Source organism: Bos taurus, chromosome 23 (assembly GCF_002263795.3).
Source record: "Bos taurus isolate L1 Dominette 01449 registration number 42190680 breed Hereford chromosome 23, ARS-UCD2.0, whole genome shotgun sequence".
NCBI lineage: Eukaryota > Metazoa > Chordata > Mammalia > Artiodactyla > Bovidae > Bos > Bos taurus.
The window spans coordinates 26,489,104-26,514,371 of record NC_037350.1 but is presented as its reverse complement, the minus strand read 5'-3'; the positions used below and the strand labels follow the sequence as shown (position 1 = coordinate 26,514,371).

Below are 25,268 nucleotides of genomic sequence, written 5' to 3'. Positions count from 1 at the left end.
ATTTTCAGAATTTTGTTTACCTTCTGACTTTATTTAGGCTTCTATTATTCAGTCTGCTTGCTCTAATAAGTTTCTTGACTGCTACTAAAAATATATAGTTAGTTCTCAGTTTTGCTGGAGCTCAGTTGTATGTTAGCCACAAACAATCAAGAACCTTGAGCCACTTCTCCTAGCAGAAAATATAGAATCTGTTCCTGGATGCTTCTGTTTACATCGTCTTCATCAAACAATTAATATATTACCTTGTTTTATGTGTGTTTCAATAAATTCTTGAAAGAAGCTCATCTTAATTAAATCAAATGAAAGGGAAGGAAATTATATAACTATAAATAGAATTCTAAATAGAACAACCTATGTTATCTCTGCTTTTTAATATGCTGTCCAGAGTGGTCAAAGATTTTCTTCCAAGAAGCAGCCATTTCATGGCTTCAGTCACCATGCACAGTGATTTTGGAGCCCAAGAGAATAAAGTTTTTCATTGTTTCCATTTTTTCTCTATCTATTTGCCATGAAGTGATGGGACTGGCTGCCATGATCTTAGTTTTTTGAATGTTGAGTTTTAAGCCAGCTTTTTCAGTCTCCTCTTTCACCTTCATGAAGGGGCTCTTTAGTTCCTCTTAGATTTCTGTCATTAGGGTGGTGTCATCTGCATATGTGAGGTTATTGATATTTCTCCTGGCAATCTTGATTACAGCTTGTGCTTCATCCAGCCTGGCATTTTGCATGATGTACTCTACATAGATGTTAAATAAGCAGGGTGACAATATACAGCCTTGATGTACCCCTTTCTGAATTTTGAACCAGTCCATTGTTCCAGGTCCAGTTCTAACTGCTGCTTCTTGATCTGCATATAGCTTTCTCAGGAGGCAGGTAAGGTGGTCTGGTATTCCCATCTCTTTATGAATTTTCCACAATTTCTTGCAATCCACACAGTACTTTAGCATAATCAATGAAACAGAAGTAGATTTTTTTTTTTTAGAATTCTCTTGCTTTTTCGATGATCCAGAGGACATTGGCAATTTGATCTCTGGTTCCTTTGCCTTTTCTAAATCCAACTTGTACATGGAAGTTCTCGGTTCATGTACCATTGAAGCCCAGCTTGGAGGATTTTGAGCATGACCTCGCTAGCATGCAAAATGAGTGCAACTGTGCAGTAGTTTAAACATTCTTTGGCATTGCAAACTACTTCAGCATTCTTGCCTTGAGAACCTCATGAACAGTATGCAAAGGCAAAAAAAAAAAAAAAAAAAGGCATATTAATGGTCCCCTGAACTTTGAATAGATGACATACATTCTAAGTTATTATCAAGTTATTGAAAATGTACCATAAAATAAGGAGAATGTAAACCATTTGCCTACCAGTCTCATCCTCATCTCACAAAATTCATAGTGAAACTGACAAGGCTTATAGGAAAGAAACATAGGAAATTAAACAGGAAGTACTGAGAAAGAATCAGGTCTAGGGTAATAGGAATAGAACTTAATATTGGTGGATTTCATAAACAAATAATTTGGGAAGGTAGAGTAGACATTCAGGAAAAGGTAAGCCAAAGGATGACCTAAGGTTGAAAAGATAGGGAATATTAAAAGTGCTGAGAAAGGGTAATTTAGAGTGTTTTTGGGATATCAAGGCTGTCTGAGAAATTTACCAAGTTTTTTCTGAAGGTCATCTGAAAAATAAAAAGGAAGCACCACTGTAAATATCATGTCACAGAAACACAATGGGATTTAAATTTAGTGGTAAATTCACTACAAATAAAAAGGTAAAAGATAATACACACATGTGTACAAGTAAATATGCATGTACCAATGTAGCTGAAAGCTTCCTTTTGTCCTGAGAATATTGATAAAATATTAAAAAGAGGAAAAGGAGTAATCTTATTGACCTGAGGAATAATTTCAGGACTATTGCCAGTAGCGGTTATCCTTTAAATAAATTCTTGATTTATGAGACATCACTTTGGCTGTTTTATTTTGTTGGTTACCCTTAATAATTTTTTTGTTGCTACTAAATGTAAGTCATAATGTTTTATATATGTTACAGCTCTGTTACATAAAGAATACTGAACTGCTTCTAGGGAAAATGCAGGGTTTGGCACTTAGGAATCTTTATTCACATTTTGTTAAGCAACAGTGACATAACTTTGTTTTTGATGAATTGCCATTTTGCTCCTGACAAAATGAAGCTCATCTTATCTCTATCACCTTTTCAGAAAAAAGTAAACATGTACCCATGTAAACAGAATTTGTTAAAAAGACACGAGGAACCAAAGAACAAAAAAACCCACACATTTCTTCAAATCAGTATCTGTAGCAGTGACTACATAAAGCCTCCCATATGCATTGAAGAGATAAATTTGATTTCCTTTGAAATTTGAATTTTGTCTTCCTCCAATAACAAAAGTATACTGTAAAATATCATTAGAAATATGATATTAAAATTTTACTGGATACTTTTGTTCTTTATAGAAAAAAATCTTTTGGAAGCATTGAAGAACAATATTTTATGGCAACAATCCATAAAATATTCAGATTTGAGATATGTATTATTTTTTAACTTTCATTACATTGTAAAATCTTTTCATAAGTATTTGAAGTAGTTGCAATTTGCCACATTGACAAATGTATCAATAAAAATAAATAAGAATGAATTAAAATTACTCTTTTTGGATGTAAAAAAATTCTCAAAAACTTATGTGAGATACTTGCACACTTGGGAGTAGTAGAATTTAGAGCAGTGTAAGAATGATCATCAAGCTTACACTTGACCAATGAAGGATTTCCAATTTTATTCAGGCTTTGAAAGGCTAGAAAGGGGAGGAATATGGGAATAGTCCATAAGCAAAATATTGCCTTAGAGTGGAAGAGGTCTGGGAAACTGCAAGCCACTGATGGCATATTGATTAAAAGGTGGGATATTTTTGAGGCTGGGAAAGCAGGTATTTTAAAGTGTTTTGGGATTAAAATGATATCAAAGATACTTTACCAATTTTTTCCTGAAGTTTATCTGTAAAATAAAAAGAAAGTCAATGCAAATTTCATTGGAAAGAAACATGAAGAAAATTCAGATTTATTGAAAAACTGTAGGTAAATTTAAATGATCAGGATTCAGGTAAACACACAACCTACCCTCCCTCCCAAAATATACACACAGGCACACATACAGTGTTTGAGTTTCCTTTTGAGAAATAAATAGTATTAAACAAATGAAGAAATAAGAATAAATGAGAAAACTTTTAAAATATGACTTTTGGTAATTGCCTAATAAAACATTTATGACTTCCTTTGAAAGTATTTTATTTTTTATTAATTAATTATTTCTCTTTAACTAGTTATGTGAGTGCTGCTAAATACATATACCCAAATCTCCTATATTGGTAGTTTCACTCTTTATAAAATCACTGAACACTGAATTACAGAATCCTGAACTACTGCTCTTACAGGGTATCAGTGTCATGTTCCTCGGTGCCTCTATTCACAACACTTTGTCAGCCGCTTAATATGCAACTGTATTTTATGGGAGTTTGATTTTAACTACGCCTCAGTTAAGTTTACTTTCACAAAGGAAAATGAAAAGGAGGGAAATGAAATATTAAATGGGAGAGGAGGGGCTTCTGAATCAAATGAGTGAAACTATTTGATAAAACTTTCTTAGAAACTTTAAAGATAGCAAAATTTTATAAGTAAATTATTAGTATGATGTACTTGGCAAAAACAAAATTTTTGTATAAATAGGAAGGACAGGATAAATCATATAATAACACATGAAGAGGATAAACTTCATTTGAAATAATAATAAAATGAGAAAATATGATGGAAAGTTAGGTATATAGATTGGAGTTGAGAAAGTTGAACATTGAGTGTTAAAGACAAATATAAAAGAAACAGATAAAACATGAGTAGATAAAGAGGGTAAAAAACTAATGGACTTGCCTTTATCCTGTTCACCCTTAGCTGAAAAATAAAAGGAAGAAATAACTATTCAAACAAATTAAGGTACAATGTAAAGAAGAGAAGAGGACAATAACTTGAATCCTTTTCATTGTTTACCCATTTTTTTAAGAACTGGAATCAAAGGTTCCAAATCCCATATAACTCATGAGAAGCAGTGTTTTATATCCCATCATGCTTTTGTGCAAAGGGAATTAAGATGGGAAAAGGGAAAAAAATGATAGAATTTAGAGTAGAACTTCCCCTGGTATAAGACAGGAAAATCATTCACCTTGCATTGGACTCTCCTCCTTTTTCACAATAAAAGGCAAAGATTCTCACATACATGAGACAGTTATCTAAAATATAATGGAAAGTGTACAGTAAAAGTACCCCTGTGTTAAAAACTGTATCTATAGCAGTAATCACATGATGTCTACTTCATATTATTAGCAATATATATTCCCAAATTCCATTTAATCTGTAAAGCAAAATTTAATTGAAAAACTACCATTAGAAAAATGAGGATGACAAACTGAATAAATATGTTAGTGCTTTATGAAAAAATATCTTGGATTAATTCTAGAACAGTATTCCTGCTATTCACATAAAAATTCTGAATTGAAATATATATTATACATAAGTGAAAGTCAAAGTGTTAGTGGCTCAGTTGTGTCGGACTCTTTGCCACCCCATGGACTCGGGTCCACCAGGACCCTCCATCCATGAAATTCTCTAGGCAGGAATAGTGGAATGGGTTGATAAGTTTTTCTTAAAATGTAACATCCTTCTGAAAACATTGAAAAAGGATTGCAGATTTCAGAATTAATATTTATGTGAATAAAAATGTTAAAGAATGAAGAATGCTTACTATAGATGGAAAGAAGCCAGAAAAGTATTGTAAAGTATTTGCAATATTGGTAACACTTGTGTAATATGACAAAGAACAGTGAGAGAGTGAGACTCCATCTCACACTTAACCAGCCAATGGCATTAGAACTTACAGTCTTTGTCAGGGCAATGGAGGGAGACACTTCATTCACCAATTTGAAATTCTCTTCTCTTGTTAAGATTTGGGAAGCGTCAATAGTAAAGTAATGGCCTTTTCAATTTGGATACTTGATAATGACCCAAGTAAATGGATGCTTTCCAGAAAATATAGAGAGTGGAAACCATGTGCTTATTAGTCCAATCCCCTTTATACTGCAAATTCACGATGCAAGGATGGCAAGTCTCTGGAAGACAGAGAAAGCTAATATTATAGGAAAGGGAAGGTGTGGAATAAAAATGCAATGGGAAATAATGAAGCATAAGGAAAAACAGTGGACATAAAGTAGTAAGAAAGCAGTTCACATCCAAATATTGGGTACAAAAGAGTAGGTATCCAGGAGAAGGGGAGCCAGTGGATGGCATAATGATATAAGGGCAGGGAGTGCTGATGACATCATGGAAGCAGTCACTGGAAGGGTTACTAGAGTGGAGATTTGTCAGAAAGTTACCAATTTTTTTCTGAAGATCATCTGAAAAATAAAATGGAAAGATTAATTTAAATACTATGGAAAACAAACATGAAGAAAAATAAAAAAAATTTGAAATATCTGAAAGCAATGTTTAATGTTTTGTGAGCAGATAAACACATATACATAAACATATGTGCACACAAAATGAACTCACCAACAATGGTTGAAAGATTCTCTTTTTTTCCCAGAGAATTTCCTACAACAAAAGAAAGATAAAAGGACAATAAGAAGAGAAATACAGGTGAACTCTGTAACTAAAAATTCAGGTTACAGTGGTAGACACTCCAAAGAGGTATGAGACAATGAAAAACATAGTGATAACAGGCTGGAAACAATACACTAAAGACAGGAGAAAAACAATCATCACAAATTGTTTTGGAAGTAAAGTCAAATGTACTTGAGTCAAATGTCAGAGATAATTCACCATTTTTCTGTGAAATAATTCTTTAAAATTGGAGAGAAATATAACAAAAATTCATTGCAATGCAAAATTCATATATAAAATCAAACCTATCTGGATACAGATAACTATAGACAAAAGCATATTGGGTATAAACACACAGCATAGAGTAAAACATACACTCAAACATGTACACAAATACAAGTGTTTGGGATCTGTTTTGTCCAAAGTTTTCTCCCAAAACTGATAATGGGCATACAATGAATGATTTCACTGAGCTGAGGAAAAAAATTAAGAATATTAGTTCTCCTAGTTGCCTTTTAAAAATGTTCTTGATCCCCTTGACTTTAGGCATTTATTATTGGTTGTGAGATTTAATAAGTTTATGCCTTTTAATTAATGTGTATAGTCAAATCAAGTTTTGCAGTAGCTATGTGGTACAAAGTAGCAACAATAAACTAGAAGATCCTAAACCCTGTTTCTTAGAGGTGACACATTTTTTTCTGGGTTTTTGTATTTGCAACATTTCATCTATCAATAATACAAAACTTAGAGGAGTGGGATGGGAAGAGAAGTGGGAGGGGGATTCAAAAGGGAGGAGATATATGTATACCTACGGCTGATTCATGTTGATGTACAGCAAAAGCCATCACAATATTGTAATGTAATTATCCTCCAAGTATTTAAAAAATAATACAAAAACTTGTGTTCTGTGCATTTCTACTTTAACTAATATCTAAATGAAGCTCTTCACATTGAAAAACCTATGAAAGAAAAGGCTATGAAGGCTTAAATGGTCGAGAAATGGACCTGAGTCAAATGACTTTTATCTTGGACAAAACCTTCACATTGGCCACATTGAAAATGTTAATACTAAAGAAGTGTAAGATTAATAAAATGTACTTGAGTCAAATGTAATATCTGTATAACTTGTAACAATAGAATGAATCAAAGATGTAATATGGAAAGATAAGGTACTGTCTCTACAAATAAAGATAGCACTTTTAGTTGGAAAAAGTAAGATTCCAAAAGAAAATCATGTAAAAACATGCATACACTGGAGTTGAGAAAGATGATTGTTCAGGATGGGGAGCACATGTATACCTGTGATGGATTCATTTTGATATTTGGCAAAACGAATACAATTATGTAAAGTTTAAAAATAAAATAAAATTAAAAAAAATACAGTCACTATAAAAAAACAAAACAAAACATGGATACACTGGAGTTGAGAAAGATGATTGTAGGGATTTAAAGAGCAAAGTGCAATAAGAGAAGAAACTATGATTTTAAATAGTGATATATATATCAATGTGATCTACCTTTCTTTTCATTACATTTATTGTTAAAATGAAAGGGAGAAAGAAGCAATTCAAAATGAGGGGACAATGACAGAAAAAAAGAAGACAAAAATTTCAGTCTTGCCATCGCTTTCTGAGAATTTGAACCACCAGACTCAAAGGCAATATCAGAAATTGGAGAAAGGATTTCATACTTCAGTAGACATTTTGTTGAAAAAAGGGACTAAGATTGCAAATGCCATCATGAAAAGAAGTAGTAAGCACTTATATATTGGTATATGATGTAGTATATGGTATGGTATATATGATAAAGCAAAATACAATTCAGAGTAGAACCAATGTTATAGAAGAAATGCAGGGTTGTTTCCTGGATGATTCTATCAACATTGTGAACTGATGAATACATAAACTCATGTAATGTGAATTTCTATTTTAGCTAATGCTTATGTGAATCAGATTTTAATGAGATTCATGAAAGGAAGGATTTAAGTACTAAATAAGGTGAAATTAATTGTCAGTCAAAGATTGATCATATATTGAAGAAAAATCAGAAGATTGAAATTGGCAAAACTTTGAAATATATAATTACTAACATACAGATGACACATAATAAAGTCTTCCTAGATTGTATCTAGAAATCACAGATAATAACGGAAAAATTGAATAACAAATGCTGAAAACAAACTTTATTTGGAAAAACTGAATAATAAGGCTACCAAGTGACTTAAATGTAGGATAGTGCTTGGAAAGATGGAAACTGAGTGATAAAGAAAAAGACATAAGAAAGAAATTAAGCCATAATTAGGTATGCAGTGAAATATGTTATGAGTGCTGCCATTTTTCTCTTAACAATAATTAGTCAAACTAGAGTAAAACACCAATTCATTTAAAATAAGAAAGGAAAGGAGGAGGTTAAAAGTTCAAAGCACTTCCTTCATTTGTCTTGGGTTCAAATAGACCCACATTTATAAGAATTCAAGACATATGGTACAAAGTTTACATCGCTGATGAGAAGTAATGTTGTTTTAATTCCATATATTCCATTTTGCCTGAGGTTCTAAGACTGGAAACAATCTAACCAAAAAGGTAGAATAGAAATTCCTTTGGACTAAGCAATATCAATCACTGGGATTCTGCTGGCCCTTCTACCTTTGTCAAAATAAAAATCTGACATGAATAGATATATGAAAAATATATTTAAAAGTGATGAGGAAACATACAGTAAAGAGACCCTTCTCTATACTTGGCTTGATGGAGCAGTAGCCACTTTTAGCCTCCTATAAATGGTAAAGAGCTATATAGGTAAATTGATCTTCTCCTAAAGCAAAGACATAAATTAAAAAAAAAATCAAGAGAATAGAAGAGGCCAAAAATTAGTTTCAAAGTAGTGCTTTCTGAACCTTATTAGAACTTTCAAAGGAAGATCGCTTCTCATTTCATTAACATTATATTTCATTAATGAGAGATGTTATCAATCATTTTCCCCTAACAGGTGAAATTTTTCTAAACACAATAAGAAATTTGCAGATTGAGAAATAAGAATTCTGAAGGAAAAAAAAGTCATATAATATAAGGTTAGACATTTGTATACCTTGGAACAACTGAGTAATAGGATCCAGGTGAATAACAGAGAAAGCTTAGTGTTCAAACTTTCCCAGTGGATGACATCTGAAATTTTGGTATTTAAAACCTCAGAAAGTGGAGACATTTGTTGTTGTTCAGTTGTTCAGTCATATCCAACTGTTTGTGACCTCATGGATGGCAGCACACAAGGCTTCCCCATCCTTCACTGTCTCCTGGAGTTTGTTTGAACTCATATCCATTGAGTCGAAGATTCCACCCAACCATCTCATCATCGGTCACCCCTTTCTTCTCCTGCCCTCAATTTTCCTCAGCATTAGGGTCTTTCCCAATGAATCAGCCCTTCACATCAGGTGGCCAAAATATTGAAGCTTCAGCTTCAGCATCAGTCCTTTCAATGAATACTCAGGGTTGATTTCCTTTAGAATTGATTGATTTGACCCCCTTGCTGTCCAAGGAACTCTCAAGAAAATTCTCCAGCACCACAGTGTGAAGGCATCAATTCTTCGGTGCTCAGCTTTCTTTATGGTCCAATTCTCACATCCATACATGACTACTGGAAAAACCTAGCTTTGACTTGACTGACGGACGTTTGTCAGCAAAGTGAAGTCATCTAGGCTTGCCCCAAAGAGTCGGAAATAACTGAATGACTAAATTCAGCACACACAGCACAGGTTTGTCATAGCTTTTTTCCCCCAAGGAGCCAGCGTCTTTTAATTTAATGCTGCAGTTGCCATCCACAGTGATTTTGGTGCCTCCCAAAATAAAGTCTGTCACTGTTTCCATTTTTTCCCCCATATATTTGCCATGAAGTGATGAGACCAGATGCCATGATCTTAGTTTTTTGAAAGTTGAGTTTTAAACCAGCGTTTTCACTCTCTTCTTTCACCTTCATCAAGAAGCTCTTTAGTTCCTCTTCATTTCCTACCATTAGGGTGGTGTCATTAGCATATCTGAGGTGGTAGATAGTTCTTGTGGCAATCTTGAGTCCAGCTTATGAGTCATCCAGGTTGGTATTTTTTAATGATCTTCTCTGCATATAGGTTAAATAAGCAGGTGTCAAACCTGTATGCAGGTCAAGAAGCAACAGAACCAGAACAACAGCCTTGATGTACTCCTTTCCCAGTCTGGAACCAGTCTGTTGTTCCATGTCCCATTCTAACTGTTGCTTCTTGACCTGCATACAGATTTCTCAGGAAACAGGTAAGGTGATTTGGTATTTCATCTCTCTAAGAATTTTCCACATTTTGTTGTGATTCACACAGTCAAAGGCTTTAGCGTGGTCAATGAAGCGGAAGTAGATGGTTTTCTGGAATTTTCTTGCCTTTTCTATGTTCCAATGGATTTGGCAATATGATCTCTGGTCCCTCTACCTTGAAAAAATCCAGCTTGTACATCTGAGAATTTCTCAGTTCACATCCTTTTGAAGCCTAGCTTGAAGGATTTTGAGCATGACCTTGCAGGCATGTGAAATGAGCACAATTGTGTGGTAGTTTGAGCATTCTTTGGCATTGCCATTTTTGGGGATTGTGATGAAAACTTATCTTTTCCAGGCCTGTGGCCACTGTTGAGTTTTCCAAATTTGCTGGCATATTGAGTTCAGCATTTCACAGCATCATCTTTTAGGACTTGAAATAGCTCAGCTAGAACTCCATCACCTCCACTAGCTTTGTTTGTAGTGACACTTCCTAAGGTCCACTTAACTTCACACTCCAGGATGTCTTGCTTTAGGTGAGTGACCACACCATTGTGGTTACCTGGGTCATTAAGACCTTTTTTTTGGTACAGTTCTTCTGTGTATTCTTTCCACCTCTTCTTAATATCTTCTGCTTTTGTTAAGTCTATACCATTTCTGTCCTTTATTATGCCCATGTTTGCATGAAATGTTCCCTTGAATCTCTACTTTTCTTGAAAGATGGCTAGTCTTTCCCATGGGAAATAGAATGTTTTCCTCTATTTCTTTGTATTGTTCACTTAAGGCTTTCTTATCTCTCCTTGCTATACTTTGGAACTCTGCATTCAAATGAGTATATCTTTCCTTTGCTCCTTTGCATTTTGCTTCTCTTCTTTTCTAAGGCTTCCAAGACAACTATTTTGCTTTGTTTCATTTCTTCTAATTGGGGATGGTTTTGATCACTGCCAAGGAGAGGCAGCTGCACAGGCACAGGAGGGCCGAAAGGAGCTACTCCACGTTCAAGGTCAGGAGGGGCAGCCGTGAGGAGATACCCCTCGTCCAAGGTAAGGAGCAGTGGCTGGAGCATGTTGCTGGAGCAGCCGTGAAGAGATACCCCACGTTCAAGGTAAGAGAAACCCAAGTAAGACGGTAGGTGTTGCGAGAGGGCATCAGAGGGCAGACACACTGAAACCATAATCACAGAAAACTAGCCAATCTGATAACATGGATCACAGCCTTGTCTAACTCAATGAAACAAAGCCATGTTGTGTGGGGCCACCCAAGATGGATGGGTCATGGTGGAGAGGTCTGACAGAATGTGGTCCACTGGAGAAGGGAATGGCAAGCCACTTCAGTATTCTTGCCTTGAGAACCACATGAACACTATGAAAAGGCAAAATGATAGGATACTGAAAGAGGAACTCCCCAGGTCGGTAGGTGCCCAATATGCTACTGGAGATCAGTGGAGAAATAATTCCAGAAAGAATGAAGGGTTGGAGCCAAAGCAAAAACAATACCCAGCTGTGGATGTGACTGGTGATAGAAGCAAGGTCCGATGCTGTGAAGAACAATATTACATAGGAACCTGGAATGTTAGGTCCATGAATCAAGGCAAATTGGAAGTGGTCAAACAGGAGATGGCAAGAGTGAACGTTGACATTGTAGGAATCAGCAAAATGAAATGGACTGGAATGGGTGAATTTAACTCAGATGATCATTATATCTACTACTGTGGGCAAGAATTCCTTAGAAGAAATGGAGTAACCATCATGGTCAAAAAAAGATTCTGAAATGCAGTACTTGGATGCAATCTCAAAAACGACAGAATGACCTTTGTTCGTTTCCAAGGCAAACCATTCAATATCACGGTAATCCAATTCTATGCCCCAACCAGTAACACTGAAAAAGCTGAAGTTAAATGGTTCTCTGAAGACCTACAAGACCTTTTAGGACTAAAACCCAAAAAAAAGATGTCTTTTTCATTATAGGGGACTGGAATGCAAAAGTAGGAAGTCAAGAAACACCTGAGGTAACAGGCAATTTTGGCCTTAGAGTACAGAAGGAAGCAGGGCAAAGGCTAATAGAATGTTGTGAAGAGAATGCACTGGTCATAGCAACAACACAAGAGAAGACTTTACACATGGACATCACCAGATGGTCAACACTGAATTCAGATTAATTATATTCTTTGCAGCCAAAGATGGAGAATTCTATACAGTCAGCAAAACAAAGACCAGGAACTGACTGTGGCTCAGATCATGAAATCCTTATTGCCAAATTCAGACATAAATTGAAGAAAATAAGGAAAATCACTAGACCACTCAGGTATGACCTAAATCAAATCCCTTATGATTATACAGTGGAAGTGAGAAATAGATTTAAGGGACTAGATCTGATAGAGTGCCTGATGAACTATGGACGGAGGTTCGTGACATTGTAAAGGAGACAGGGATCAAGACCATTCCCATGGAAAATAAATGCAAAAAAAAGCAAAATGGCTGAGGAGGCCTTACAAACAGCTGTGAAAGAAGAGAAGCAAAAAGCAAAGGAGAAAAGGAAAGATATTCCAATTTGCACGCAGAGTTCCAAAGAATAGCAAGGAGAGATAAGAAAGCCTTCTTCAACGATCAATGCAAAAAATAGAGGAAAACAACAGAATGGGAAAGACTAGAGATCTCTTCAAGAAAATGAGAAATACCAAGGGAACATTTCATGCAAAGATGGGCTAGATAAAGGACAGAAATGGTATGGACCTAACAGAGGTAGAAGATATTAAGAAGAGGTGGCAAGAATACACAAAAGAACCGTACAAGAAACAGCTTCACGACACAGATAATCATGATGGTGTGATCACTCAACTAGAGCCAGACATCCTGGAATGTGAAGTCAAGTGGGCCTTAGAAAGCATCACTACGAACAAAGCTAGTGGAGGTGATGGAATTCCAGTGGAGCTATTTCAAATCCTGAAAGATGATGCTGTGAAAGTGCTACACTCAATATGCCAGCAAATTTGGAAAACGCAGCAGTGGCCACAGGACTGGAAAAGGTCGGCTTTCATTCCAATCCTCAAGAAAGGCAATGCCAAGGACTGCTCAAACTACCACGCAATTACACTCATCTCACACGCTAGTAATGTAATGCTCAAAATTCTCCAAAACAGGCTTCAGCAATATGTGAACCGTGAACTTCTTGATGTTCAAGCTGGTTTTAGAAAAGGCAGAGGAACCAGAGATCAAATCACCAACATCTGCTGGATCATCAAAAAAGCAAGAGAGTTCCAGAAAAAACATCTGCTTCTGCTTTATTGACTATGCCAAAGCCTTTGACTGTGTGGATCACAATAAACTGTGGGAAATTATGAAAGAGATGGGAATACCAGACCACCTGACCTGCCTCTTGAGAAATTTGCATGCAGGTCAGGAAGCAACAGTTAGAACAGGACATGAAACGACAGACTGGTTCCAAATAGGGAAAGGAGTACATCAAGGCTGTATATTGTCACCCTGCTTATTTAACTTATATGCAGAGTATATCATGAGAAACGTGGGCTGGAAGAAGCACAAGCTGGAATCAAGATTGCCAGGAGAAATATCAATAACCTCAGATATGCAGATGACACCACCCTTATGGCAGAAAGTGAAGAGGAACTAAAAAGCCTCTGGATGAAAGTGAGAGTGGAGACTGAAAAAGTTGGCTTAAAGCTCAACATTCAGAAAACGAAGATCATGGCATCTGGTCCCACCACTTCATGGCAAATAGATGGGGAAACAGTGGAAACAGTGTCAGACTTTATTTTTGGGGGGGCCCCAAAATCACCACAGATGGTGATTGCAGCCATAAAATTAAAAGACACTTACTCCTTGGAAGGAAAGTTATAACCAACCTAGATAGCATATTCAAAAGCAGAGACATTACTTTGCCAACAAAGGTCCATCTAGTCAAGGGTATGGTTTTTCCTGTGGTCATGTATGGATGTGAGAGTTGGTCTGTGAAGAAAGCTGAGCACTGAAGAGTTGATGCTTTTGAACTGTGGTGTTGGAGAAGACTTTTGAGAGTCCCTTGGACTGCAAGGAGCTCCAGCCAGTCCATCCTAAAGGAGATCAGTCCTCGGTGTTCATTGGAAGGACTGATTCTGAAGCTGAAACGCCAGTACTTTGGCCACCTCATGCGAAGAGTTGATTCATTGGAAAAGACTCTGATGCTGGGAGGGATTGGGGGCAGGAGGAGAAGGGGATGACAGAGGATGAGATGGCTGGATGGCATCACTGACTCGATGGACATGAGTTTGAGTAAACTCCGGGAGTTAGTGATGGACAGGGAGGCCTGGCATGTGAGATTCATGGGGTCGCAAAGAGTGGACACGACTGAGCGACTGAACTGAACTGAAGTTGATCACCGCCTCCTGTACAATGTTAGGAACCTCCATCCACAGTTCTTCAGTCACTTTGTCTATCTTAGCTCATCCTTCATATCTGTTTGTCACTTCCATGTATGATCATAAGGGATTTGATTTAGGTCATATGTAAATGGCTTAGTGGTTTTCCCTTCTTTCTTCAATTTAAGTCTGAATTTTGCAATAAGGAGTTCATGATCTTAAGAGAGTCAGTTCCTAGGCAGGTTGATAAGAAGTCCGGAGTCCCTGAAGAGGAGAAAGGGGTCTGGGGTTCTTGGGTCTGGAATTCTCATGGAGGAGGAAAGGACAAACATCTTTTTTTCTCCACATTCCTTAGTCTTAGTCTCATAAAAGGCTATTTTCTTTAAGCCGGAAACTGATGATTACACAACAAACAACTCAGTTTTAACTCTGTACTAAGGATTATGCAACGACAATGTATCCTGCTTGAGAATAGCTTCTCCGTCAGAAAATCTTCTGACTAATCTTGATTTCTTAGAATGTATATTATAGGAATGGGTCTGGTAGGATCTTTCTATGTTAAATTGTAATCCTGTTATCCTAAAATGTAAATTGTGGTAGTGGATCTGGTAAAACTTTTACAACTTTGAGACATTCTTTTGATTTATTGTAATAACAAATTTAAAAAGTATGTAACTCCCTTGCTAACACCAGCGAGGGGGGCATTTTCCATCCCCCTTCTGATGTCTATGTCGGAAGCTTTCTCTGATCCTTTTCTTACTTTAATAAAATTCTGCAACACAAAAGTTCTTGAGTGATCAAGCCTGATGCCTGATCCCAAAACTAAATCTTCTTTGGAGATCACGAATCCAACATCGTTGACAGTAAGCTACCAATCTGAGCCACAGTCTGCTCCCAGTCTTGCCAATTCAGAATTTTCACTTAAGTTTTGAATACATATTAGTATTAATGACATAGTTATTTGCCTTTGAGCTTGAAATGTCTCAGAAATTTTATATCAATGACCATTTTGCTGAAAATATATATAAGATGGAAACAATGTCTTGATTAGCCTAATAACCCTCATGGCTACTAATAGCCTGAACAAATCACAGTAATTCCCTGGAGACACAAATTAAAAAAACAAAAACAAAAACAAAAAAAATTAATGTCTACAGAGAAAAAGATATATGTAATGAAAAAAGGAATGAGAAGTGGTGAAATTAGGGGAAATGAGATGGAAGAAATTAATCCAGGAGTAATCCATAAACAAAAAATTAGAGAGAGAAGAAAGAGGATAGATAAATAATTTGATGACATAAGACAGAAAAGATAGGGAATGTTAGAATCACTAAAAATAATGGCACAAAGAATGTGAGAAAATTTACCATGCATTTCCTCAGGAACATCTAAAAAATAAAGTGAAAATGTCATGTGAATATCAAGAAAGTAAATCATGTAAATTAGTTGCTAACTTGTGTCCGACTCTTATGACCCCACGGACTGTAACCTGTCAGGCTCCTCTGACCATAGGATTCTCCAGGCAAAAATACTGGAGTCGGTTGCCATTTCCTTCTCCAGGGGATCTTCCCGACCCAGGAATTGAACCCAGGTCTCTGGAATTGTAGACAGATTCTTACCGACTGAGCTATGAGGGAAGCCTAAAATAAATCATATATAATTCAAATTTTTGGAAAAAGTCTGCATTTACAGTTAAGTTTACTCGTATTCATGATCTGAGCCACAGTCAGCTCCCGGTCTTGGTTTTGCTGACTGTATAGAGCTTCTCCATCTTTGGCTGCAAAGAATATAATCAATCTGATTTCAATGTTGGCCATCTGGTGGTGTCCATGTGTAGCATCTTTTCTTGTGTTGTTGGAGGAGGGTGTTTTCTATGATCAGTACCTTCTCTTGGCAACACTCTGTTAGCCTTTGCCCTGCTTTATTCTGTACTCCAAGGCCAAATTTGTCTGTTACCTCAGGTGTTTCTTGACTTCCTACTTTTGCATTCTAGTTCTCTATAATGACAAGGACATCTTTTTGGGTTTTAGTCCTAAAAGGTCTTATAGGTCTTCATAGAACCATTCAACTTCAGCTTTTTCAGTGTTACTGGTTGGGGCATAGACTTGGATTACCGTGATATTGAATGGTTTGCCTTGGAAACAAACAGAGATCATTCTGTCATTTCAGAGATTGCATCCAAGTACTGCATTTCAGACACTTTTGATAACTATGATGGCTACTCCATTTCTTCATTATACAGTGGAAGTGGATTATACAGTGAAAGTGAGAAATAGATTTAAGGGACGAGATCTGATAGACAGAGTGCCTGATGAACTATGGACAGAGGTTCTTGACATTGTATAGGAGACAGGGATCAAGACCATCCCTAAGAAAAAGAAATGCAAAAAAGCAAAATGGCTGTCTGAGGAGGCCTTACAAATAGCTGTGAAAAGAAGAGAAGCAAAAAGCAAAGGAGAAAAAGAAAGATATACCCTTTGAGTGCAGAGTTCCAAAATAGCAAGGAGAGATAGGAAAGCCTTCCTCAGTGATCAGTGCAAAGAAATAAAGGAAAAACAATAGAATGGGGAAGACTAGAGATCTCTTCAAGAAAAAGAGATACCAAGGGAACATTTCTTGCAAAGATGGGCTCGATAAAGGACAGAAATGGTATGGACCTAACAGAAGCAGAAGATATTAAGAAGAGGTGGCAAGAATACACAGAAGAACTGTACAAAAAAGATCTCATGACCCAGATAAACACCTAGAGCCAGACATGCCGGAATGTGAAGTCAAGTGGGCCTTAGAAATCATCACTACGAACAGAGCTAGTGGAGGTGATGGAATTCCAGTGGAGCTATTTCAAATCCTGAAAGATGATGCTGTGAAAGTGCTGCACTCAATATGCCAGCAAATTTGGAAAACTCAGCAGTGGCCACAGGACTGGAAAAGGGAAGTTTTCATTTCAATCCCAAGAAAGGCAATGCCAAAGACTGCTCAAACTACCGCACAATTGCACTCATATCACACTCTAGTAAAGTAATGCTCAAAATTATCCAAAACAGGCTTCAGCAATATGTGAACTGTGAACTTCCAATGTTCAAGCTGGTTTTAGAAAAGGCAGAGGAAGCAGAGGTCAAATTGCCAACATCTGCTGGATCATGGAAAAAGCAAGAGAGTTCCAGAAAAACATCTGCTTCTGCTTTATTGACTATGCCAAAGCCTTTGACTGTGTGGATCACAATAAACTGGAAAATTCTGAGAGATGGGAATACCAGACCACCTGACCTGCCTCTTGAGAAACCTATATGCAGGTCAGAAAGCAACAGTTAGAACCTGACATATAACAACATACAGGTTCCAAATGGGGAAAGGAGTACCTCAAGGCTGTATATTGTCACCCTGCTTATTTAACTTCTATGCAGAGTACATCATGAGAAACACTGGACTGGAAGAAGCACTAGCTGGAATCAAGATTGTCAGGAGAAATATCAATAACTTCAGATATGCAGATGACACCACCCTTATGGCAGAAAGTGAAGAAGAACTAAGGGCCTCTTGATGAAAGTGAAAGAGGAGAGTGAAAAAGTTGGCTTAAAGCTCAACATTCAGAAAACGAAGATCATGGCATCTGGTCCCATCACTTCATGGCAAATAGATGGGGAAACAGTGGAAAGAGTGGCTGACTTTATTTTTTGGGCTCCAAAATCACTGAAGATGGTGATTGCAGCCACAAAATTAAAAGATGTTTACTCCTTGGAAGGAAAATTATAACCAACCTGGACAGTATATTAAAAAGCAGAGATATTACTTTGTCAACAAAGGTCCGTTTAGTCAAGGCTATGGTTTATCCAGTAGTATGTGACAGTTGGACTATAAAGAAAGCTAAGTACTGAAGAGTTGATTCTTTTGAACTGTGGTGTTGGAGAAGTCTCTTGAGAGTCCCTTGGACTGTAAGGAGATCCAACCAGTCCATCCTAAAGGAGATCAGTCCTGAATATTCATTGGAGAGACCGATGTTGAAACTGAAACTCCAATAATTTGGCCACCTGATGCGAAAAGCTGACTCACTTGAAAAGACCCTGATGCTGGGAAAGATTGGGGGCAGGAGGAGAAGTGGGCAACAGAAGATGAGATGGTTGGATGGCATCACCGAGTCAATGGACATGATTTTGGGTAGACTCCAGGAGTTGGTGGTGGACACGGAGGCCTCGTGTGCTGCAGTTCATGGGGTCCAAAGAGTCGGACATAACTGAGGGACTGAACTGAACTAAACTGGCTTACTAGTATTCAGGTACACACACAACACAGGAAAACATATTGGAAATAGTCCTTAAAACAGAAGTATACATACACACAAGCTCTCACATCCTCAGTGGCCAAAATCTTACTTTTGCTCATAGATAATCTCTGAAATGGAGAGTGGCATACATTGAACCATTTTACTAAATTGAGAGAGAATTTTAGGAATGTCCATTCTGGAATTTACTTTTTTAAAAAAAGTTCTTAAAACTTTTGCCATCTGTTAAAATTTCATTATTCGTTTTGTAAGATATAGTAAGTTATTTAACTGCTACTATGTATATTCTGTGATCAGGGTATTATGTTAAACAAACTGGACACAAACATTGAAGTATAAGATTAGAGATTATAAAATAAGATTATAAGATAAGATAAGATCTAGAGATTACACATGGTTATGTACTGGGAGTGTCTATTCAGTTTTATGTCAGTTGAATAAGGTAATGCTTTTTTTTTTTTTGGTGGATTTCTATTTCAACCCATGCCAAAATGAAGCTCTCCTAATTAAATCTGAAAGGAAGATCAACGAAATATTCAAGGCTAGTGAAGCCAGTTCTAACTACAGGGCATGTATGTCCCTTGAGCAAACACATTACACATGAACCATACTGAAAATGTCAATGTTTCAGAAGCATGTGATTACTTGTATTAATTGGACAGGAAAAAATTATGCAGAGATTGAAGCAACAGGACAAGTGACAGAAGTACCAGTGGGAAAATTGAATAACTAAAGAATATTTAAACATCCATTCAAAAACATATGATACAAAATCATACAACAATGTGTGTTTATTGACTTTGAAGAAGATGGAGATTCAACATTGAAGACAAAGTTACAATAACAGATGAAATCATTACTAGATACACAGGGGAAAGCATTAACAAAATTTGTCTTTTTCTCCTCACATTTACAGGTAAACTAAACAAGCAAACAATTCACTCAAAACAAAGATAAAATGTTGGGAAGGGAGAAGGTTAAAATTTTAAACACTGCCATACTTTTCTTCCCTGGTGGTTCAGAGGTTAAAAAAATCTGCCTGCAATGTGAGAGACCTGGGTTCAATCCCTGGATTGGGAAGATCCCCTGGAGAAGGGAGGGGCAACCCACTCCAGTTTTCTTGTCTGGAGGAGTACATGGACAGAGGAGCTGGGCAAGCTACTGTTCATAGTGTTGCAAAGAATTATAAACAACTGAAGCAACTTGGGCACACACCCACACATTTCAACCAATGCCTAAATGAAATTATCTGAATTAAATCTCATGAAAGGACGGGAAATAAAATATTCAATTCCAGTGAAGTGAAGTGAAAGTTGCTCAGTCATGTCAGACTCTTTGCGACCCCATGGACTATATAGTCCATAGAATTCAGATCAAACCCAGGTCTCCCGCATTGCAGGCGAGTTTTTTACTAGCTGAGTCACAGGGAAAGCCCATAAGTTAAAGTGAAGATTCAATTCAACTCAATTAAAGTTCAATTCCAGTAAACAAGTTTTAAATTATAGGACAAGAACCTGTCTGAGACAAACATATTACACGAGTCACACTGAAAATGGCAATATTTCAGAGGTATGTTATCACTAGCTTTAACTTGACAGGAAGAAATCATTTGCAGAGATTGCAACTCTAGGATGAAATGTAGAAGTACCAAAGGGGAAAATTGAATAACAACAGAATATGTCAAAGAAATGAGACAATAATCATGAAGTTGGATTCTTTACCAACTGAGCCACAAGAGAAGCTCAAGACTACTGCAGTGGATAGCCTATCCCCTCTCCAGCAGACCCAGAAATCGAGCTGGGGTCTCCTGCATTGCCAGAGTATCTTTACCAGCTCAGCTATGAGGGAAGCCCGAGAGAGATATAAACAACTGAAAATTTCCTGGAATATATATCTCCTAAAAACACTAAATGAAGTTTGGGTTGCCAAGAAAGTCATTGTGGCATTCAAAGTGCAAAACAAAAAATCAAATAAAAGCAACAAATTACCATTGTTGGAAGAAAAAAGATCCAAGAATAACTGGAAATATTGTTATGCCTGGGAATGCTAGGGTAATGTATCTGGGTACAATGGAAGAATGTGTGTCAAGTTTATCACCAAGAAATGAAGCAGAATTTACACAGGCTTTGAAGGCACAATGAACAGACAAACTTCATTCAGCCTGTTAGGTGTCTTCTCTCAACTGTGCAGATCTGGGGAAGGCTTATTGACCTAAATGCGTGCCCTTAAAAATAGAATATGATGAAGTTCCTGACTAGGGATGTGCCCAGAAGGTAAACAGAATGGAACCCTGTGCTTTCAGTTTAATGTCCTCTGTCTCTTCAAGTTTTCAGGGGGCCTGTATCAAGTCCTCAGAGACAGACTGAGGAAAACAGAAAATGCTGATATGTGTAGGAAGGAAATGCTGTGGAATGGGGAAAGTGGGAATTGAAAGGCTTTTAGGAGGAGAAACTAAATGGAGAGAAGATCCTCTGAATAAGTCTATAACAAATTTGGAGATATAAGACAGACATCCAGGGGAGGGACAAGACAGGGAAACCTATGGATTAAGAGATTGTGAATGGTTAGGTGTGAAGAAATTAGCTATGTAAAAGTCATTCATGAGTAATAAGCTTTTACTTATCACTTCTTTCCTGAGGTTCTTTAGAAAAGCAAAATGGAAATTTTAAGGTCAATTATGGAAGACTAAGAAACAAAATTTATAGGGAGGAGCCAAGATGGCGGAGGAGTAGGACGGGGAGAACACTTTCTCCCCCACAAATTCATCAAAAGAGCATTTAAACGTCGAGTAAATTCCACAAAACAACTTCTGAATGCCAGCAGAGGACATCAGGCACCCAGAAAAGCAACCCAACTCTTCGAAAGGAGGTAGGAAAAAATATTAAAGACAAAAAAAAGAGACAAAAGAGGGAGGGACGGAGTTCCGTCCCGGGAAGGGAATCTTAAAAAGAGAGAAGTTTCCAAACACCAGGAAACCTTCTCACTGCCGAATCTGTGCCGAGCTTTGGAAGCACAGAGGGCAACATAACAGGGAGAAAGAATAAATAAACAATTAAAACTCGCAGATTGCGAGCCCTATGGTAACTCCCCCAGCGGAGAAGCAGCGCAGACGCCTGCATCCGCCATTAGCAAGTGGGGGCTGGGCAGGGAGGCGCGGCGTGGGCTGCATCGCTGAGAGTAAGACTCTGGCCTGAATACCCTGAGCGCTATCTAAACGATATAATTTGGGCTAGCAAACCAGACTGTGGGATATCTACCACGCGAAAAGCCAGCCCTAACCTAAGACCGCCAGGCCCGCGCACGGAACAAAGGACTGAACAGAGATAGCCGGCTGCAGACCTTCCCCCTCCGGTGACAGGCAGCCAGAGCCGGAAGGAGGCAATCGCAGCCCCAGAGAGACATTATCTATAAAACTGTAAGCAGGCTTCTTTGCTAACTAAAACTTCTTGGGGGTCTGGACGGTCAACATCTGCCTGAGAAGGTGCGCCAGTTTTACACCCAGATAACCGAGTGGCGGGGAGGCGATAAGTCGCAGCATTGGTGCTCGCCAAACACCTCATCACCTGAGCTGCTCAGACCTGGGAGGAGCACAAAACGCAGGCCCAACTGAGTCTGCGCCTCTGAGGACTACTCAAGTGCCTGAACCTGAGCGGCTTGGACCTGGGAGGTGCATGCAGCCCAGGGCCGGCCTCAGATTGTCCCCGGCGGAACAACCTAGAGTCCGAGCAGTGTGGACAGGGAGGCTACACGCGCCGTGAGCGGGGGCAGACCCAGGGTCGCTGAGGCACTGCGAGCCCACACCAGTGTTATTTGTTTGCAGCATCCCTCCCTCCCTCCCTCCCCACAGCGCGACTGAACAAGGAAGCCTAAAAAAAAAAAAAAAAAAGTGTCCTCCACCGTGCCCTTTGTGTCAGGGCGGAAACCAGATACTGAAGAGACCAGCAAACAGAAGAAGATATAACAGAGGGAAACGCCTTGGAAGCTACAGGCAATAGATCAAAACCCTGTGGTTACTACGGACTACATAGGAAGGGGCCTATAGATCTTGAGAAATATAAATCTGACCAAGGAACTAGCCAAAAATGAACTGAACCCACAACACCAACAAAAACAAAAAACAAAAAAGTCCTAGATATATTTTTATTATTACAATCATTCTTTTTTTTTAATTAAAAAAAAAATTTTAAGTCCTCTATTGTTCTTTTAATTTTCACTTTTATAACCTATTACTTTGCAAAAAAAAAAAAAAAAGACCCTATTTTTTTCTTCTTCAGCAAACTTCATATATATATATTTTATAATTTTTTGACCTTGTTTTTTGTTTGTTTGTTTGTTTTTTTCTTCTTTTCTTTAACATTGTATTTTTGAAATTCCAAACTCTACTCTAGATTTTTAATTTTTGCTTTTTGGTATATGTTATCAATTTTGTACCTATAGTTTTTTTTTTATATAATTTCTGTGACTTTTTTTTTTTCTTCTTCTCTGTTTCTTTCTCTTCTTCTTTTATATGACATTGTATATCTGAAATTCCAAACTTTACTCTAGATTTTTAATTTAGGCTTTTTGGTATTTGATATAAATTTTGTACCTGTATTTTCTTTATAATTTTTGTGACATTGTTTGTATTTGTTTGTTTGTTTTCTCTCTTTATTTTTCTTCTTCTTCTTTTTTTCTTTTTTTTTTAACATTGTATTTTTGAAATTCCAAACTCTACTCTAGATTTTAAATTTTTGCTTTCTGGTATTAGTTATCAATTTTGTACCTGTACTTTCTTTATAATTTTCGCGACCTTGTTTGTTTTTGTTTGTTCGTTTTTTCTATCTTTCTTTTCCTTCTTCTTTTCTTTAACATCGTATTTTTGAAATTCCAAACTCTACTCTAGATTTTTAACTTTTGCTTTCTGGTATTAGTTATCAATTTTGTACCTGTACTTTCTTTATAATTTTCGCGACCTTGTTTGTTTTTGTTTGTTCGTTTTTTCTCTTTCTTTTCCTTCTTCTTTTCTTTAACATTGTATTTTTGAAATTCCAAACTCTACTCTAGATTTTTAATTTTTGCTTTTATGTATTTGTTACCAATTTTGTACCTTTAAGGACCCAATCTTCAGGACCCATTTTTCACTAGGGAGCGAGATTACTGGCTTGACTGCTCTCTCTCCCTTTGGACTCTCCTTTTTCTCCACCAGGTCGCCTGTGTCTCCTCCCTAACCCCTCTCTACTCTACCCAACTCTGTGAATTTCTGTGTGTTCCAGACGGTGGAGAACACTTAGGGAACTGATTACTGGCTGGATCTGTCTCCCTCCTTTTCATTCCCCCTTTTATCCTTCTGGCCACCTCTGTTACCTTCCTCCTTCTTCTCTTCTCTGTATAACCCCGTGAACATCTCTGAGTGGTCCAGTTGTGGAGTGCACATAAGGAAGTGACTACTGGCTAGCCCACTCTCTCCACTATTGATTCACCTCATCTCATTTGGGTCACCTCTAACTCCCTCCTCCCTCTTCTCTTCTCCATGTAACTCTGTGAACCTCTCTGAGTGACCCTCACTGTAGAGAAACTTTTCATCTTTAATGTAGATGTTTTATCAATGGTGCTGTATAGAAGGAGAAGTTTTGAAACTACTGTAAAAATAGACCGATAACCGGAAGCAAGAGACTTAAGTCCAAACCCTGACTCCAGGGAACTCCTGACTCCAAGGAACATTAATTGACAGGAGCTCATCAAATGCCTCCATACCGACACTGAAACCAAGCACCACACAAGGGCCAATAAGTTCCAGGGCAAGACATACCAAGCAAATTCTCCAGAAACAAAGGAACACAGCCCTGAGCTTCAAGATACAGGCTGCCCAAAGTCACCCCAAAACTATAGACATCTCATAACTCATTACTGGACATTTCATTGCACTCCAGAGAGAAGAAATACAGCTCCACCCACCAGAACACCGACACAAGCTTCCCTAACCAGGAAACCTTGACAAGCCACCTGAACAAACCCACACACAGTGAGGAAACGCCACAATAAAGAGAACTCCACAAACTGCCAGAATACAGAAAGGACACCCCAAACTCAGCAATTTAAACAAGATGAAGAGACAGAGGAATGCCCAGCAGATAAAGGAACAGGATAAATGCCCACCAAACCAAACCAAAGAGGAAGAGATAGGGAATCTACCTGATAAAGAATTCCAAATAATGATAGTGAAATTGATCCAAAATCTTGAAATTAAAATGGAATCACAGATAAATAGCCTGGAGACAGAGATTGAGAAGATGCAAGAAAGGTTTAACAAGGACCTAGAAGAAATAAAAAAGAGTCAATATATAATGAATAATGCAATAAATGAAATTAAAAACACTCTGGAGGCAACAAATAGTAGAATAACAGGCAGAAGATAGGATTAGTGAATTAGAAGATAGAATGGTAGAAATAAATGAATCAGAGAGGATAAAAGAAAAACGAATTAAAAGAAATGAGGACAATCTCAGAGACCTCCAGGACAATATTAAACGCTACAACATTCGAATCATAGGGGTTCCAGAAGAAGAAGACAAAAAGAAAGACCATGAGAAAATACTTGAGGAGATAATAGTGGAAAACTTCCCTAAAATGGGGAAGGAAATAATCACCCAAGTCCAAGAAACCCAGAGAGTCCCAAACAGGATAAACCCAAGGCAAAACACCCCAAGACACATATTAATCAAATTAACA

General features: G+C 37.5%; 1 protein-coding gene across 9 annotated transcripts in view; it reads right to left on the bottom strand.

The window, feature by feature from the left end:
* LOC104972343 (E3 ubiquitin-protein ligase TRIM38-like) overlaps nucleotides 1-25,268 on the bottom strand; it is a 182,372-nt gene that overhangs the window by 93,865 nt on the left and 63,239 nt on the right. For 7 of the 9 annotated variants that reach the window (XR_009492558.1, XM_059880610.1, XM_059880614.1 and 4 more), the window contains 6 exons: nucleotides 15,649-15,669; nucleotides 5,605-5,646; nucleotides 5,430-5,450; nucleotides 3,934-3,954; nucleotides 2,987-3,007; nucleotides 1,650-1,670 (listed from right to left, as the gene is read on the bottom strand). Coding sequence is in view for 8 of the 9 variants with exons in the window: in XM_059880610.1 (XP_059736593.1) it covers nucleotides 1,650-1,670; nucleotides 2,987-3,007; nucleotides 3,934-3,954; nucleotides 5,430-5,450; nucleotides 5,605-5,646; nucleotides 15,649-15,669 (147 nt within the window). In the remaining variant the exon portion in view is untranslated. The remainder of the gene's footprint in view (nucleotides 1-1,649; nucleotides 1,671-2,986; nucleotides 3,008-3,933; nucleotides 3,955-5,429; nucleotides 5,451-5,604; nucleotides 5,647-15,648; nucleotides 15,670-25,268) is intronic. The other 2 variants (XM_059880612.1, XM_024984118.2) reach the window with 1 other exon arrangement.